The 16,665-nt window shown below is 38.8% G+C and overlaps 1 protein-coding gene across 1 annotated transcript in view; it reads right to left on the bottom strand.

The window, feature by feature from the left end:
- LOC117388526 (cadherin-18) overlaps window positions 1–16,665 on the bottom strand; it is a 244,444-nt gene that overhangs the window by 117,672 nt on the left and 110,107 nt on the right. The window contains exon 4 of the mRNA XM_033986086.2: window positions 16,161–16,280. Within this exon, the coding sequence (XP_033841977.1) occupies window positions 16,161–16,280 (120 nt within the window). The remainder of the gene's footprint in view (window positions 1–16,160; window positions 16,281–16,665) is intronic.

Consider the following 16,665-nt stretch of genomic DNA (forward strand, 5'->3'; position numbering starts at 1 on the left):
GGTTTGTCATCTGGGTCACCACCTCTGAACCAGAGCTGGCCCTGTCTCCCCATTTCCACCCATCATTCCTCCCATGTGGACAGCAAACCTCACAGAAAATGTCCCCAAATCCCGAAGGAACGCCAAGGCTAATTCCGAAAATAATTGAGAGAGCAGTGACTTCCGTGAACTCCTCCTCACACTGTGGTTAGCCTTTTCCTCAACCTCAACGCTCTATTAGATCTGATACCATGGTGCTATCCAGCTCTTTGTCTGGATGGAGACTTCTAAGGCTGCAACAATCTCCCGGGTGAACAAAAAGGATTAGAGGAGATTACTAAAGCGCCCATATATATCTGAGAAAAGCACTGTCTTCTCTGGGTTTTGGTACAATGTTATCCCAGCCATGTCTTTGCTACGGAAGACTTTGCGAGGTCTAGATAGCATCCATAATAGAATATGTCTGTATTTTAAAAGAGAAAGATTTGCATTGAAGAGTGATTTGGTTTGGTGGTTCAATGTAGGAACAATGCAGGATTCATTCAAGGATTCATTTGATATACTTTTGACAATAGCTATGTGCTAACAAAATGAAACAAAATGGATTTACTGTTCAAAAATAACATTTCACTTTACACTGGAAAACTGTCGCCCCTCTCTCCTTAAACGCTGCTGTCAGGCTCGTCAGTTTGGTCTTACAATGTTCATATTAACCCGCTCTACATGATCCTGGTATTTTTATTTCACTATTGTGTCTGTAAATCATGATATGATTTACAGACACAATAGTGACAAATCAATTAATAAGAGACAAATCAGGCGCCTTCCCCTCTAGCGTCAGCAACAGGTTTGATTGACAGTGTTGCTCCTGGGTTGCTATGATACTCGTCTTTGGAAATCCTGACATGGAACTTGGCTCTATATTCGTCCATAAAACATCTCGTCTTGACAAACTTCATCTGACTGGAGCAGAATGCAATGGGTGACGTCACACTCACTTAGCCCACTTTTTTGCACAGTCTATGATATTGACTCAGTTATATGAGTTATTAAAAGGATTTGTACCTGATTTTTCCCATGCATTTGAGCAAAGTTTGTGTTCTAGTTCTTGAGATCAAAATGAGTTGGCTGTGCATTTATTTATAAAGCGTTTGATTTTCCGATAACAAGGAAGTGTACATTAGCATGAAAGTTGTTGTTATAACTAGCTTATAAGCCCATTGCTGTGAATAATTACGAGGCTTGACATGCAAGTGACATGCAACTTTGGACCACTGAAAACCTTTTAGAATGAACAAGTTCTGTTTCTTCACATTTTTAAGACAGTAAAAATCAGGCACACCGCCTTTACTTATCTAGAAATACCAGAATTTACATTTTACTGTATATTTACTTGAATTTATCAAATCATTATGGATAAAATATTGTCAAAATAGCTTTTACTTTTCATTAAATTGAGAATTGAGGTATTTAAGAAGGTCTATATATCTAAAAAAGACTATATAAGACTACTCTAATAATAAATAAATAAATCAAATGAAAATAAACTAACTAGAACATATATTTCCTTTTTTTCAACACATGGCACCAATGGCAGTCCCAGTATGGCTGCCTGATTGTTAATTTTGAGCAAGTAAAAACATTTGATTTGTGTCGCCTCTATAGCCTTCAACGAACTCCCACAACAGCAGAGAAATTAACCTATTTCTGCAGCACCGGAGAGTCGGCTGCGTACATCTCTATGGCTAAATGACACGTGCACTTTACAGATATGGAAGAACAGAAGTTACAACCCGGCTATAAAAACGAATATATGCTTGCCCCCCAGTCTAAGCCATCCTTTTGCTGAGACCCAGACTCTGCCTTTTAAAACCGCTGCCTTGCACTTGGGAGATTTGCAAACCCACCAAATTAATTGCATCCGTCCCTCTTTCTTTAATACATTTGGAACGTCACATTAACATGCCACATCTCAGACACACTTGTAATTTAAAGTATTATTAAAGCAGAGTCTGACAGGGCAAGACTTCTAATAAAATGTCAACGGAAAATCCAAGAACTGTTTAAGTGTTCACTAGGAGGAAGTGGCAGTGATAATGGCTCCAATTAATGTAATGTAAAGTTGTTGCTTTGTCTGGTATGTTTCACAGAATGACATTAAGCTGTCTCTGTGAATATAGATGAGTTTAATTTCCTACTTTGGAACGTTCCAGGCGAAGCAATAACATCTCCATGGAGACGAGCAGGTGGCCGACCCCGCATAAGAAAGTAGGCCTGTCACGATAATCACTATATCGACTTATCGTTCAATATATAAAAAGGTGGAATCATATTTTTTGGGGGTCAATATTTACTATGTGGACTTTTTTGGCTACTTTTTGGTTATATGATAAGATTTAAGCTGTAGGGTTGAATTAATAACATCTATGAGTAATTTTTGTGGTTTAAATCTGCTCTTGGGTTATTGTGTCAGTGGCATAAATTAGTGTCCATATTAGCATTTACTTCAGCAATATATGGAACTTTAGAATTTGTTATCATGACAAGTCTAGTAGAAATGCATTTGAACAAAATTTGCTCCAGTACAGATCTATTGTTAAAGCAGGTCTCAACATCAAAATAAGTTTACTGTGTGCTGTTTGCATGTAAATATAAGACCTGGAAAGGAATTCTGCATTCGCAAGCTAGTCATTTTATCATTACAGTGACGGCAAAAGTCTAAAAAGCATCTATAAACTCCTTGCAGTGATGCTTGGAACCTTTTTTTTCCACAGTATCAATACTTGTTCAAATTAGTTTCTATGCAAGTTTTAGTATTAGTTAGAATATAGATTTTTACAACCCTACGGCTTCCAATTTGACCAAAGTACACAGATAGCTTACATTAGTATACATAGTAGTATACATTTGTTAGTGCAATTGTTGTGGAGTGATTGGTGTCAGAAAGGCCACCGTAGCTGCAGAACGTTTAACCTCCTCAGCCTCTCCACCCCCCCCTCTTCATTTTGTCTATATCACCCTTATCAGTAAATAGATTTACAATATAGAAAAAATCAGGTATCTAGAATAATCGGATGACACAGTAAATCGATCTGGAGTGATGGTGTAATGGTAAATGGTCACATGTTTACACACTGCCTGGCCAAAAAAAAAAAAAAGTTGCCACCAAAGGTCACCGCCTTTAGCTTTGATTACGTCACACATTCACTCTGGCATTGTTTTGATTTCGCTTTGATGCTGGTAGAGTCTGACCGCTGCACAAAGCCTTCTCCAGCACATCCCAAAGATTCTCAGTGGGGTTAAAGTCTGGACTCTGTGGTGGACAATCCATGTGTGAAAATGATGTCTCATGCTCCTGAACCACTCTGTCACAATTTGAGCTCGATGAATCCTGGCATTGTCATCTTGGAATACGCCCGTGTCATCAGGGAAGAAAAAAATCCATTGATGGAACAACCTGGTCATTCAGTATATTCAGGTGTCAGCTGACCTCATTCTTTGAGCACAGACTGTTGCTGAACCTAGACCTGACCAACTGCAGCAACCACAACATATTTATTTAGTTAAATCCAGGTGGCAACTTTTTTTTTGGCCACTCACCTATTCACACACACAGTCATACACCAGTGTACGCAGACACTGGGGGCAATGAGGGTTAAGTGTCTTCCCCAAGGACAAAACGACAGCATTCATCTGTGGAAGCTGGAATCACACCACCATCGAGAGCGGGATTCGAACTGCCAACCTTTGCGTCAGAGAACAAACTACCAATGAGCTACTGTCACCCAGAAAAGGCCACTCGCACGGTAAAACTGCCACATTAGTCTGTCCCGGGCAACTGTGGCTTGACGTCGTTAGCCGGAGCAAATCTGCAGCCTATTCTTGTCAAGCAATTTCACTTGTAATCGACCATATTTATTCTTAACATTCTAAAACATAGCTTAAACACTTGCTTTGAAGTACAAATGCATTAGCTTGCGGTGAAGTGATGTCTACTGTATGCACATTTGAAGTTGTTATTAAAGTCTGACAGTGCAACAAAGGGCTCAGATGCAGAAAAGCACAAGGCGTCAATCAATCCCACCGCTCCCCATTGTTTTATTATAGACTTAGCAAGTGCTTAGACAGTCCATTTTACACCCGCTGAACTGGCCACTTGCATTTGAAAGGCGTTATGAAGTCATTAGACAAAGGGATTAGCCGCCTCGCGCAATCAATGCTGTACAGTTGTGTTGCCAGGGACTGAGGTGCTAAAGTACCTGTGGAGTTTAAAGGCCCTATACCTGAGGCTTATGACAAAAGGTTTTCTTGCCCAAGTACAGATATATTGCATAAGCAGCTCTTGAGGTCAAAATAAGTTCTCTGCATGACGCCTACATCTAAATATAAAGCGTTTTATTATTAGAGATTCGTGAGGTGTATGTCGGCATGCTAGGTGCTGTCAGGTTTACTATAATGGCAAAACTCCACTCTGGTCTCTGAAAGTTGTTGCCTGGCAAATCCAGAATGATATCTCCAGATTTTTTCATTCATTTGATACAGATTGATGTGAGTCTGGTCCTTACGCTCTCCGTTGAGTCTCGAGCCCAAACATGTTCAATCAGATTTGTTTTTTTCAGTGACGCATGTGAAACAAAGGAGCTCAAGTGAAATTTCTCTCACCTCAGATTAACAGTTTAGTACTTTGCTCATTAATTCTGTTGAAATCTGCAATGTTTTTCAGTTGCATGTGTCAATCACGGGCATCTGAACTCGGGGAGGTTTACCAGTGGCTCACATGTTTGTAAAGTATTGGAGAAGTGTGTAGTCTGCATCCCAGGTAATGAAAGTTGTAAAAAGCACTTATAAACTCATCATGGTGAATAATTAGGATGGTCAAAATTTTGTTTTGTTTCAGGTGCAGCACCTTCAAGCCTAAATTAAAGCTTAGGCCTGTCACCATAAATACTATATCGACATTTCGTTCAATATATGTTAGATGGAACTATAATTTTGAGGAGTCAATATTTATCGAGGTTACTTTTTCTTTGTACTAGTGGGGAACTTTTTGTAAATTTTTGTACTTTTGCAAAGATTTGAGCCATAGAGAGTTGAATAAATACAGTAACTTCTATGACTCATTAAGTGTTTCATTTATGTAATGTTCATCGTATCAGTGGCATAAATTTGTTCGAATATTATCGTTAATCGTCTATATTTTCTTCAACAATATATGGCACTTCAAAATGTGTTATCGTGACAGGTCTATAGAAGCTGTTGTTTCAGCTGCCTCACCTGGATTTCTTTGTGATTTCGTGAGGCAAACATCAGTTATAAGTTGACATCTAAGATTGAATCTTGTTTGCAAAAAGAGGACAAGTAATGGTTTTAATGCCACTTTTGTAGATGATCACTCAACGAGATTCAATTTTGGTGCAGCATAAGGCATTAGCAAGTGCGTACCATTTGTTTTGTACAAGTGAATTCAGGGCTTTTGAGGTAACATGGAAAAAAATGGCTTCAGCCTTCTCTAGTGATGTTGTTGCTTTGCCTGGAATGTTCCACAGTATGGTATTAAACTTATCTATCACCATGGAGAGAAGGTTGGTTTCAGCAGTTTGATTTATAAGGTCCTATACTGCGCAAAATTGATTTTTTGTGAGCGTTAAGCCATAAAAACACACCCAGAGTTGTTCTTTGTTTCATTCACACATGTTGAGTAAACCGTTGTTATTAGTCTGTCTACATTTTAAAGCTCAAAATGCTCTGTTCAAACTTGTGATGTCATAAAGTGGCAGTTTTCATGTTAACATCTACCTTTTACCTTTCGTTCAGTAGAGAGTGGAAAGGTCTGAAATTATCCAAATGAATCTAGAAAAGGTGTATGGAGTTTCAGAAAGGAGCACCTCCTGTATCACCACATGACATCACAAGGAGGAACAAAGTGTTTTCTGTTTGAGAGAAGAACTCAGCCTACATATGCAGGTTTGTGTGTGAATGAAACAAAAAACAGGTAAGTTTATGATGAGGAAACAGCATTATATCATAGATGAGAAACCTGCATAATATGGGTTCTTAAAAAAGACTTCTTATGAATATTACAGGTTCAAATGTGGTGTTTTTTTCACATTTTTAATTACATGTTTAAGAATTATAAGGTGCACGATGTAACTTTTCCCAATGGCGATGTTATTGCTTTGCCTGGAATGTTCCACAGTATCCACAGAAGTACAGAACTGAAGAAGGATGAGTAGTGAAACATCTTCACTCCTACAACTTTTTGTCCAGTTGACAGATTTAACTTTGGCTTTTACTATGGCTCAGACCTGGACGACTGACGAATTACACAGACATCATGTAGCTCCTAAAAGACCAAATACTTGACACATAAAAAGATTGCAAATCTGTTGGTATGTTTTGATTCAGACTTAGCGACAATGAGGTCATGGTTATGCAGTTTACCGCAAGCTGGTTTGAATCCTTACAGTATAATTATCTCAGACTATTTGCTTCTTGTTCTTCTTCCTAACACTTATCTGTAGCTGTCATCCCATAACAAGCTGATTTATAATTATTTTTACAATTTATAATTAACACATTCTCTCTCTCCTGCATCATTGTGCTTTGTTAGAGACATCCCTCTACCCCATTTCCACCACAGCAGCTGGACTATCAACCTCTTCAGCCTCTCAATCTCCTCTTCTTCTATTTCTCTGAATGTCCCCAATAAGACTTTCATACTCTTATCAATGAGTACGTGAGCAGAGCATTTGTCCACTAATCTGAAGGTAGGTGGTTCGAATCCCGCTCTTGACATAAGCATCATTGGTAGAGCGATCAGATCCACTGACCCACAGGTTGGCAGTGCGATTCTAGCTCCCACAGACGAACGCTATTGTTGTGTTCTTGGGCCAGACACTTAACCCACCTCACCCCCAGTGTGTGTGAATGGCTGAGTGGTTCCATGATGTAAAGCTTTGAGTGCCTTGATGGTGGAAAAGGCTGTTGATCATAGACTAATCAGATAACCCAATAATGAGATCTGATTTTGTTATGTGTTTAAAGCACAAAAAAATCTGATTAGCAAAAACACCTGGTGACATCTGCTAGTTTATCAATGGATTTTTAGAGTAATTGTCGTGTTTGGAAAACAAAGTACAATGGATTTTAGAATAACTCTAAATCGTTAGCATTTTGCCTTTCATTTTGTCACAGTTTTGCTTAAATTCCTTGTCAAATTTGCACAGCTTAAAGGTTTCACTAATCTGTCAACTCCAGAAATCAGATAATGATCATGATTTCTGGACGCAGTTGGCATATCTCAAAGGCCGCAATTTCTGAAGTACCATCATTTCCTCCCGAGATAACAAAATATCCTGTCTTACTCTGCATAAAAAAACTGCTAACGCTATAGTTTAGATCTGCACAAGCCGTTTCTGAAATTGGACTCTTATATTAGTTTGTCAGTTCATTTCTGATCACATTTAAAACTCCTGTTATTATTACAAAAATCACAAATCACAATTAGATACTCAACTACCTACACGACCAGTTAAAAGTCTGAACACACTAGCTCATTCAAAGTATTTTTGTTTTGTGTCGTTTTTCCTTTATCTGTACTACTGAAGACATCAAATATATGAAGCAAAATATATGAAATTATGTATTAAAGAAAAAAAAGTTAAATAACTCAACTCAATATTTTCCGACAAAGCAAAGGGTGGCCAGAGATGAGTATATTTGATCTATTCCATATGTATATAAACGTTAAAAAAAAAAAAAAAAACATTGAAAAAGATGGTGTCTCCAGACTTTTGACTGTCAGTGTATATCACTGAATGCAATTACTATTAATTGCATGTCACAAGTAGGCCTATCATAATAACACATTTTGAAATGTGATATATTGCTAAAGTAAATATAGACAATAAACAATAATACTGGAGGGAATTTATGTCACTGACACAAAAACCCAAGAGCAAATTTGTACCAACCATCCACTCATTTTCTTTTTATCTTTCCCAGGCCTCATCCCTTAACCCAGACGCTTCCTCCAGCTACACTGGTGGAACCCCAGGGTGTTCCCAGGCCAGTCTCCAGCGTGTCCTGAGTCTTCCCCGGGGCCTCCTCTTGGTGGAACATGCCCGGAACACCTCCCTAGGGAGCTGGCTCCTCTGAACATGGAGGAGCAGCGGCTCTACTCCAAGCTCCTCTGCTGTGACTGGGCTACTCAACCCATCTCTAAGGGAGCACCCAGCCACCATGCGGAGAAAACATTCGTGCCACAAAAACTATTCAAAATCTACAATATTGTTAAAAAAATCATGAGCTGCAATAAATAAACAGCAGAATGAAACACTTTAGGTTTTAGTTCACACATGATAAAAATTGACCCCCCAAAATATTGTTCCAGTTTGTTCAATATTGTGATTGTCATGGCAGGCCTATGAGCTGGCTTTCTTTATTTTTTTTGAGGAAACACTATTTCCCCACTAGCAATCCACACGTTCATGAATTTTGCAAAAATACACCTGATATTTTCCTGACATCTTCCGAAAGGTTGAGCACTGCTGGTAATAATACAGTTTGACTTGGCGTCCCACCACCTCAGTGAGAACCATTCATGAGAAAGCCTCAGACCACATGGGTTTAGGTCTGCCTTTCTGCTGCTGTCTGCTGCGTGGGCGGCTGGTATAACATGGAAATCAACCTGCTAGACTTTTTATGCACCAGTGACTTCTGCACAAATAAGATTCTCTTTCAGAAACTCCACTGGACCAAGTCTAAAAAGGCAAAAGCAAATGTTGTCAGCTCACCCAATATTTATGTGTTCAGCTTCTGGTCATATGATGCCATTTTGAAGACTGTTTAAAACAAATAATATTAAGTTGTGAAGTGTTTTTGAAGTGCAGTGGTAACTATCCTAATTTTCTCTTATTCTGAAAACCATGGCTAGCACAAACATTTAGCAGAAGTGGCCTGTGACAGGCTTTCTATGTCAAAATGGTTTGGATTGGTATTCTGAACTGTTGCTATTAATACAAAATTATGAATAATATAACACATATGAATTTCAGTAGAACACAAGCTTAGTCCAATGAGGTTCATCTAGTCTTCGGTTAATGCATTTTAATAGATTCTTTCAGCGCCACCTGCAGTCCGAATTCTTCAAAGACAGTATCCCAGGTGTGTGAGAGTGAAAAAGCCCCCTTGTCCTGGTTTAACATCCTGTGGGCACGTTTCCAAACTTCAGCTTAAAGAGGGGGCAATTTATATCTACGGAGTTATAAATTATTTTGATGAGGGAACATTATAACATTCTAGAAACCAAAAAAATAAAAGAAAGAAAGAAAATTATTTTGCATCTCTTTTATCTCTTTTTAAAAAAAACAACAACTAACGTGCTGCACCAGTTCCGCTAATTTTTCAACATTTCGCAGTGATCCAAAGTTATTCCTCACTTACCTTATGCATTCCAAGCATCGTAATTATTCACCTCAATGAGTTCATGAGCACTTTTCACAACTCAGCAACCAGAACAGAGTTTACCATCACAGTAAAGCTAACCACAACTAGCATGCTAACAGCGCACTGTCATAATAACTTCCTGGTTTGTACATGTATAAAATGTATAATTAGCTGTAGATAGCACGCAGCTGACTTATTTTTTACCTTAAGAGCTGATATTACAGTGTATCTGTACCGGGGCAAGACAAAATGAACTTTACGACATGAACACATTGGTAACATACGTAGGAGTATGCAAATTGTAGATAGTACTATCAAAGGCCCAGATGATGAACATACGGGTTATAATTTAAGAGATATGGATCTAGAGCACATTAAATTGACAGGCACTTTAGAAGATAGAAATCGGCCGCATTTGCATGAGGGGATCAGATAAGAGCTCGGTTAATAAGTGAAAGACATCCCATTTCCCTATTGGACCCATAGACTGTAATTGGTCCAAGGCACACTCCAGGCACAGCACTTGTTACAACATAATCATCAGGAAGTGCGCATTGATTTCCTGCATGTACACCGGGTTTTGTTAGCCAGCGTCGCTACACTGCCGTACAAACTTACACGTGTTAACATTTGAGTAGCTGCAGGTAGGTGCCTAGTTAATTAAATGCTTAGGTATAGGAGTTTTGCTGAACCCAAACGCTAATTAAGTCTTGACTGACAGACCAATCACGTGGCCTTTAGAGAAATAGGAGCTTGTGTCATAATATAATTTAGCCATAACGGTGAGAGCCTGGAACGATACTTAATTAAATGGACATTGGTGTGATTTAATAACACAGAGGCGATCCGTGGCTAATAGGTATTCAGTGGCTCAAGCACGCACCTGTCAAAGCTATATTAAATTAATAGAATGTTAATTATTTTTTATTCTGATTTCACTGTGAGGAGGCTAATGGCATTGGAGCTGCTACTTACTACTTGTGTTGTAAAATGCCCTAGTGCTATCATTACTGTCATAGTCAAAGGATTAAAAGTGTTTAAAAGGGCAATGGAGCAAAGGATCATGGTCTATGTAGTTTCTTATGCTGTTTTAGCATCTTGCAGCAACCGAACAAAGCAATTATGAGCTTTGGGTACATGTATTTGCATGTAATTGTTTTCAAAAGGCATTGTCTCTGTAAAATTACATTTGAATATTGTAACAGTTAGCAACTGTGATAATGTTGATACTGCAAAATCTGCACTGCAGTATTCAACATTTTCGATGGGGGTCTGCCAACCGGTTGTCTCCATGGATATGTCGTTGCTTTGCCAGGAATGTTCCACACTACTACTGTTCTTATATTAAGACTCCTCTCACTTTCTCTTGTAACTCCTGGTTTTGTTGTGTCTCTGTGAAGGATAAGAAAAGCTTAAGTAGCATTGTTAAAGTCTGGTCCAAAATCACAGGTGCCCAGAAAACAAAACACGCCTGACATCATTCTGGAAGAGACGTGCCAGCAGAAAATCCAGTTAAATCATTTACCTAAACCAGAGGCACATTTTATCTCCAAGGTTTACCCCGATTCCCTCTGATCAGAACTAATATGTCTAATTCTATGTGTTTTAACCTTTTTTTTTTTTTTATTGCCTTTATTCATTTATTATTTTATGTTTCCTGAGCTGTTCTGACCATGTGTTTCATCAGGTGGCTGCAATGAATTACCATTCAGAAAAGTCTTCTGTCTTCTGATTCTCATTATGGTATTACATGTGCTTATATATTAAAACAAAAAAAAAAAAACATTCAGTGAGCGAAGTCACCTTTCCATAGATCAAACCTGGCCTGTTACTTGGCCTAGTGGCTTCACCTGTTGTATAATGCCATAAAGTAAAACATTCAAGGCAAAATCATCTACCAGAAAACTTGCTGCAGTAAGTGCCCTTTTACACAACTTGTGCCATAATTGTTACAGTTAAAGCTCTACTCATTTCCTTATTCAAACACAAACTCTGATGTAGTTTTGTCAATATCTCAAAGCTGCTATGACTCCACAGCCCCAAAATGCGTAGAGGTAGTGTTAAAAAGAGTGTGTGAAGCAGTGTATTTAGGTCAGTCCTGTGTGCTCCTGTGGGGGTTCCTTCAATACCATATGTGGGGGCCAAATGCTCTCATTACCCTCTGCGCTGACACGAGCCCCGGCAGCACCTCACGGAGCCGGGACAGAGCTGAGAGCTGCTCCGGGCCACCCAACAAAGTCAGAGAGGAGGCTCCAGCAACTGTCTGTGTGTGCGGCTAATTTCAGTACCATATATGTCAGTACCATATTCTAACACTACATAGTCTCAATGTAGTCTCAGTGAGTAACCCATTTCAGAGGGCTGTCAAAATGATAAAATGGTGTGAAATCTAGTGCTATCTTCAATCTAATGTTAAAATGATGATCTTTGTTTTCTCTAAGTGGGTTAAGAATCCATTGTTGCAGTTGAATAGAACCTTGGATTTGCATGTGATTGTGTTTAAGCATAAAAGAATAACCTATTTTCACTCACATCACTATGATACAATACTCGCCCACGAAGCAGCTTGGATCTAGACAGAAACTACTACAATGTACCAACACAAAAGTCTACAGATCATTTACAGGGAATTCAAGATATGGGCGGAGACCACAATGCTATCGAATAAAGAATGTATACAAAGCACGCATATTATGCCAAAGTGACTTTTTTAAGCTTTTAAGCATGTCTGTTTTAAAATTTCCAGTATTGTTATGTCAAAGGTGGAGACCCTGGGCTGTTTTTGAGTCCATAAAGCATTGCCAGACTTGTTTTAAGCCTTTCTGCTGTCAAATCGTGTTCATTGCTACTGTGTTTTTGCACCATGTCGGAGCATGTTTGTTATTATCTAAGTGTTTTGTTGTTTTTTCCCCGTGGTAATTTCCTCTGTTGCCACTAGATTGGGCCCTATGCCAGATTTAAATATGGAAGCTGCACAAACAAAAAAAAACAAAAAAAGTCTGATTCCATACAAGGACATTATGCTAAAACATGCTAATAATGATCAACTTGACCTATATTGTAACATAACTTTCTGGAATTTATCAGAGCAAATATGGTTAGTGACTTAAAACCTATCATTTCTGCATGACTGACAGCTTTTTAAAGTAACTGTCCATGAGTTTCAAAACAAATTCAGAATTGTCAAGTCCTACAAATGGCGTCCATAACAGGAACATATAGACTAAAACCCATGAGTATGTGTATCTATACAGCTACTAGAGACTTTCCAACCAAAAGCCTGAAGCTGCTATGAAACTTACAATAAATTGACTACTTAGTGAATGCAGTGTCTTGGCATATGGCAAAACTTTCATGTGTACCTTATGGAGGAGATATTAGGTCATGTCACTGTTATTCTGCATTTTTGCATTTTAGCGTTTCAAGAGGCAATTTAAAACAAATTATGAATTCTGAATCCATAACAGGAACAAATAAGCTAAAACCCATGAGTAAGCATGTCTATAGAGCAGCCGGAAAGACAGGAAAGGTCATGGTCGGACCTACCTAGCAAGAAAAAATGCAACAACACAGTTTGGGAAAGTTTGTAAGCAACTCTTCAGCACAAAATTGTTAAGTCTTGTGGTTAGGCCTGTCATGATAAATACTATATCAACTTATCGTTCAATAGATGACAGATGGAACGTTGTTTCTGTTGGGTTTTTCTGTGCTACAATGAGATTAGAGCAAGGGTGCTTTTCTCATTAAGGGACACATATAAAAACACAGACAAAGCTGAGGTCCGATTGAGGGCCATAGACCACCAATACAGTGAATACTTCAAATCTGCATTATTATTATTACAAGTTAGACTGAACCACTAGACCTTTATTCATGCTTACATCCTCAGTGGGACACATTAAATATTTGATATGGGCTTGTTAAAGTAGATTTTCAGAAATATACAGTAAAAAGTACTGTTTAAGGTAATACGGGCTAATTCACCTTGAGGGCCATGAAAAATCGGTCCGAGGGCCGCATTTGGCCCCTGGACCAGAGTTTGGGCATACCTGGATTAGAATTTTTGAGAACTATGAATAATTAAGAACTTCTATGGCTCATTATACAGTTGAATCCAGAAATGTACATACACTATATAAAACAACACATATGTTTTAGGGTTTTTTTTTGACTGTCTGACATGAAATCAGACTAAACCTTTCCTGTTTTAGGTCCAATAACACTACCAAAATTATTTGTATTTGCAAAATGCCAGAATAATGAGAGAAGCATTTATTTCATGACAGTCAGCAAAACTTTCACCTCTGCCTTATGGAGGAGATATTAGGTCATGTCACTGTTGTTCCGCATTTCATTTACAATGTGTGCCTAGATGTAATGGAGTTTAATGTATGGAAGTCATTACACTGAAGTATTTTCAAAGACTCCCTACACCTTTGGGACCAGGGGAAATGAAGATATCAGTTGTGTGTGAATTAAAAATAGATACGAGGAGCAGGTACAGGTGATGGCCACATTTCCGGCGAAGAAAACTCATTGCTTCTCGGAACGCCGCTGTAAAAACGATTCTATCAATCCCTGCAGCCTTTTCCCGGGAGGCGCTACGCAAATATTCAACTATTCATTTGTACTGCACATTCAGCTAAGAAGTCGAGCTTTACACTGGAGCGGTATGTTCACGAAAGAGCCAAAGTAGTTGTTTATTGATACTTTGCAGCTGATGTTATCAATATTCCCTGGAGCTGTGATGCTAACTGAAGGGACTGTTTTGTTTGAAGCTCTGTTACCTAAGTTAGACTTTAATCTGAGCTTTGTTTTAACACAATCTGACTTGAAAGAGCTGACTTAGCTGGAAGTACAAAAGGCGGGCTGATTTGTGCAGTTACACAAGTCCCTCTTAAGTAGCACTGCAGTCACAAGCTAGCTAGCATTAGAACACAGTTTTTGTCAATTTTGTCTTTTTTGGCTGAAAATCAAACACCTAAACAGGACCATTTTGTATTTTTTCATGAGTTTTCTACAAACTTATTAGGCTGTGTTTGCTAATATGTGCATTGTATCACTATAGTAACTGCTGAACATTCCTCCATAGACATACATGCAGGTACACAGATTCAAACAAAATGTAGCTTTTACTGATAGTAATTGAAGCTTTTATTCATTCTTACAAAAAGCACTGGGCATGATGATGACTGGGCAAAGTTGTTTATGTTATAACGTGGTGATTTGGTTCTCAAACGATTATCCAATCAGAGAGCAGAATGACCCTCACACGCGCCTCTCATTTGGGTTGCCAGTTTCAATACCAAAATCCAGCTGGTTTAAACCTAAGAGGACTCTTTCTCTGATCTGAATCCTCACTACCACAGTGAATCAATTCCTACAAAGACAACAGTTGTTAGCAGGAATCAGTAGGGGCTAACGCGCTAAAGTCGAGCCAAGTGCACTTAAAAAAACACATGAAACGAACAGCAAACTCTCACAATAGAGCACACAATGCATCCATAAAAGTTATATGTCCCGCACTTTGGAGGTTTATTAACATTTAATAGACTCCAGGAGGAAGCTCTTAGACAATACCGCGCTAGAACTCACAATGGATTTCCCTGTTCCTCTTTTAAAACAATAGCTTTCTGATGTCTCCTCTACAAAAGGCTGTGATGACCCCATAGGACTTGGAAATAGCACACAAAAAGCATATCGCGTGCAATAGAATATGCTGGTCTTATAAGTATAGACCGTAACTCTTCTGTGGCGTTTATGATGTTTTCAGTAATACAGTGGGAATAGCGGTGACATCAGACAGACAGTGTGTGGAGTTTGATATACTCAGCACTTTAACAGAACAAAGAAGATCACAGCAAAGTTATGAGTCACGTTTATAGTTATTACAGCTCCAACAACAGAAGGAGTGCAGCAAAAACAAACGTCTACTGAAGTTAAAATGACTTGAATACCAGAAATTAGCTGTTTGATTCAGTTTCCCGTTTTAATTTAAAAGAACTATATGTAAGATTTTGAGTGTAAATTCCAGAAACATGGCCCAACTGTGTTTTAATTTGATGTTTTGGACCTCAAGATGCAATCAGAATGTAGAATGAGCCTCATGTGTCATTTGGATTGCCAGTTCCAATGCTAAACTCCATCACTCTGGTCTGAATCGTCGCTACCTAAACCCCAGCACCTGCAGCCAATCATGAATCAGTGCTAGTGTCTGCAGCTCAGGGAGTGAATTCTGAAGTTTCTGGGCTTTCACGTGAGGCACAGCTCGTCTGAACTTGAAATGAGCTAATAAAAACTGCTTATTCTGTCTTTACCGTACTGATCTGATAGTTCGTGTTCAGCCAAAGTTGACACCTTTTGTTATTGTTAATGTAATTGCTTTTGTATGTGACACTCGGTTGCTATGCCAAGAAGGATGTGAAGCTTCTATTGGTCAGTTCCTGGTGTTTTGCAGACCTCTTGAGTGAGCTGAGACTACTGTTGCCTTGATCTCGTTTTGGGAGTGGGTGGGTTACGGCCTACAGTCGCCCTTGTGTTCAGAAATAAACAACCAGAAGAAATTGAACGTGTTTCCTGACACCAGAATGCTACAATACTGATATAATTTTGCTTTTAAATGATGAAAAAACATGTCTTCGATCAACAATTATGCTACAAAACAAAATCGAAGCTACGCAAAACCCCTAATTCAAGTCCTTTTAACTCTCATAGCATTGATATCAGCTCCGCACCTGTTTTGGGGTCGACGGAGAAGTAGGGCTGCCCCTGAAGGATGCTGTACACCACTTTGGCGCTGTTCCCATAGGTCGGGTCGTCTGCATCAGTTGCGGTGACCTGCAACACTGACGTCCCTGAAGAAGAAGAAGAAGAGAACACAAACGAAAGGGCTTTAAAAAGAGGACTCTGGCAAAGACTATTTTTACGTTATGAGTGAGTCAAGTGAGTCAGGTTTTGAAGTGAACGTAGTCGGAATAATGGGGCATGATGCGTGGATATGAAAGGTTAGCAACTTGAGGGCATATTTCCAAAAAAAGTATAGAATTTTCTAGTCCAGAGTAAACCAAGAGACAATATCACTCGTAGTTGTAGTAGAATTCTAGCGTTTTACACATCAACGTATTAAAACAAAAGATTAGAAACTAGGGCTGAACATCCAGTTAGAAAAACAAGTCTTCGGATAATTCATCTTTTCTTCTCTTTTTCAAACTAAAAACTCATTACTTGATACCGATTCTG

This window comes from Periophthalmus magnuspinnatus, chromosome 20, assembly GCF_009829125.3.
Source record: "Periophthalmus magnuspinnatus isolate fPerMag1 chromosome 20, fPerMag1.2.pri, whole genome shotgun sequence".
NCBI classification, from domain to species: Eukaryota; Metazoa; Chordata; class Actinopteri; order Gobiiformes; family Gobiidae; genus Periophthalmus; species Periophthalmus magnuspinnatus.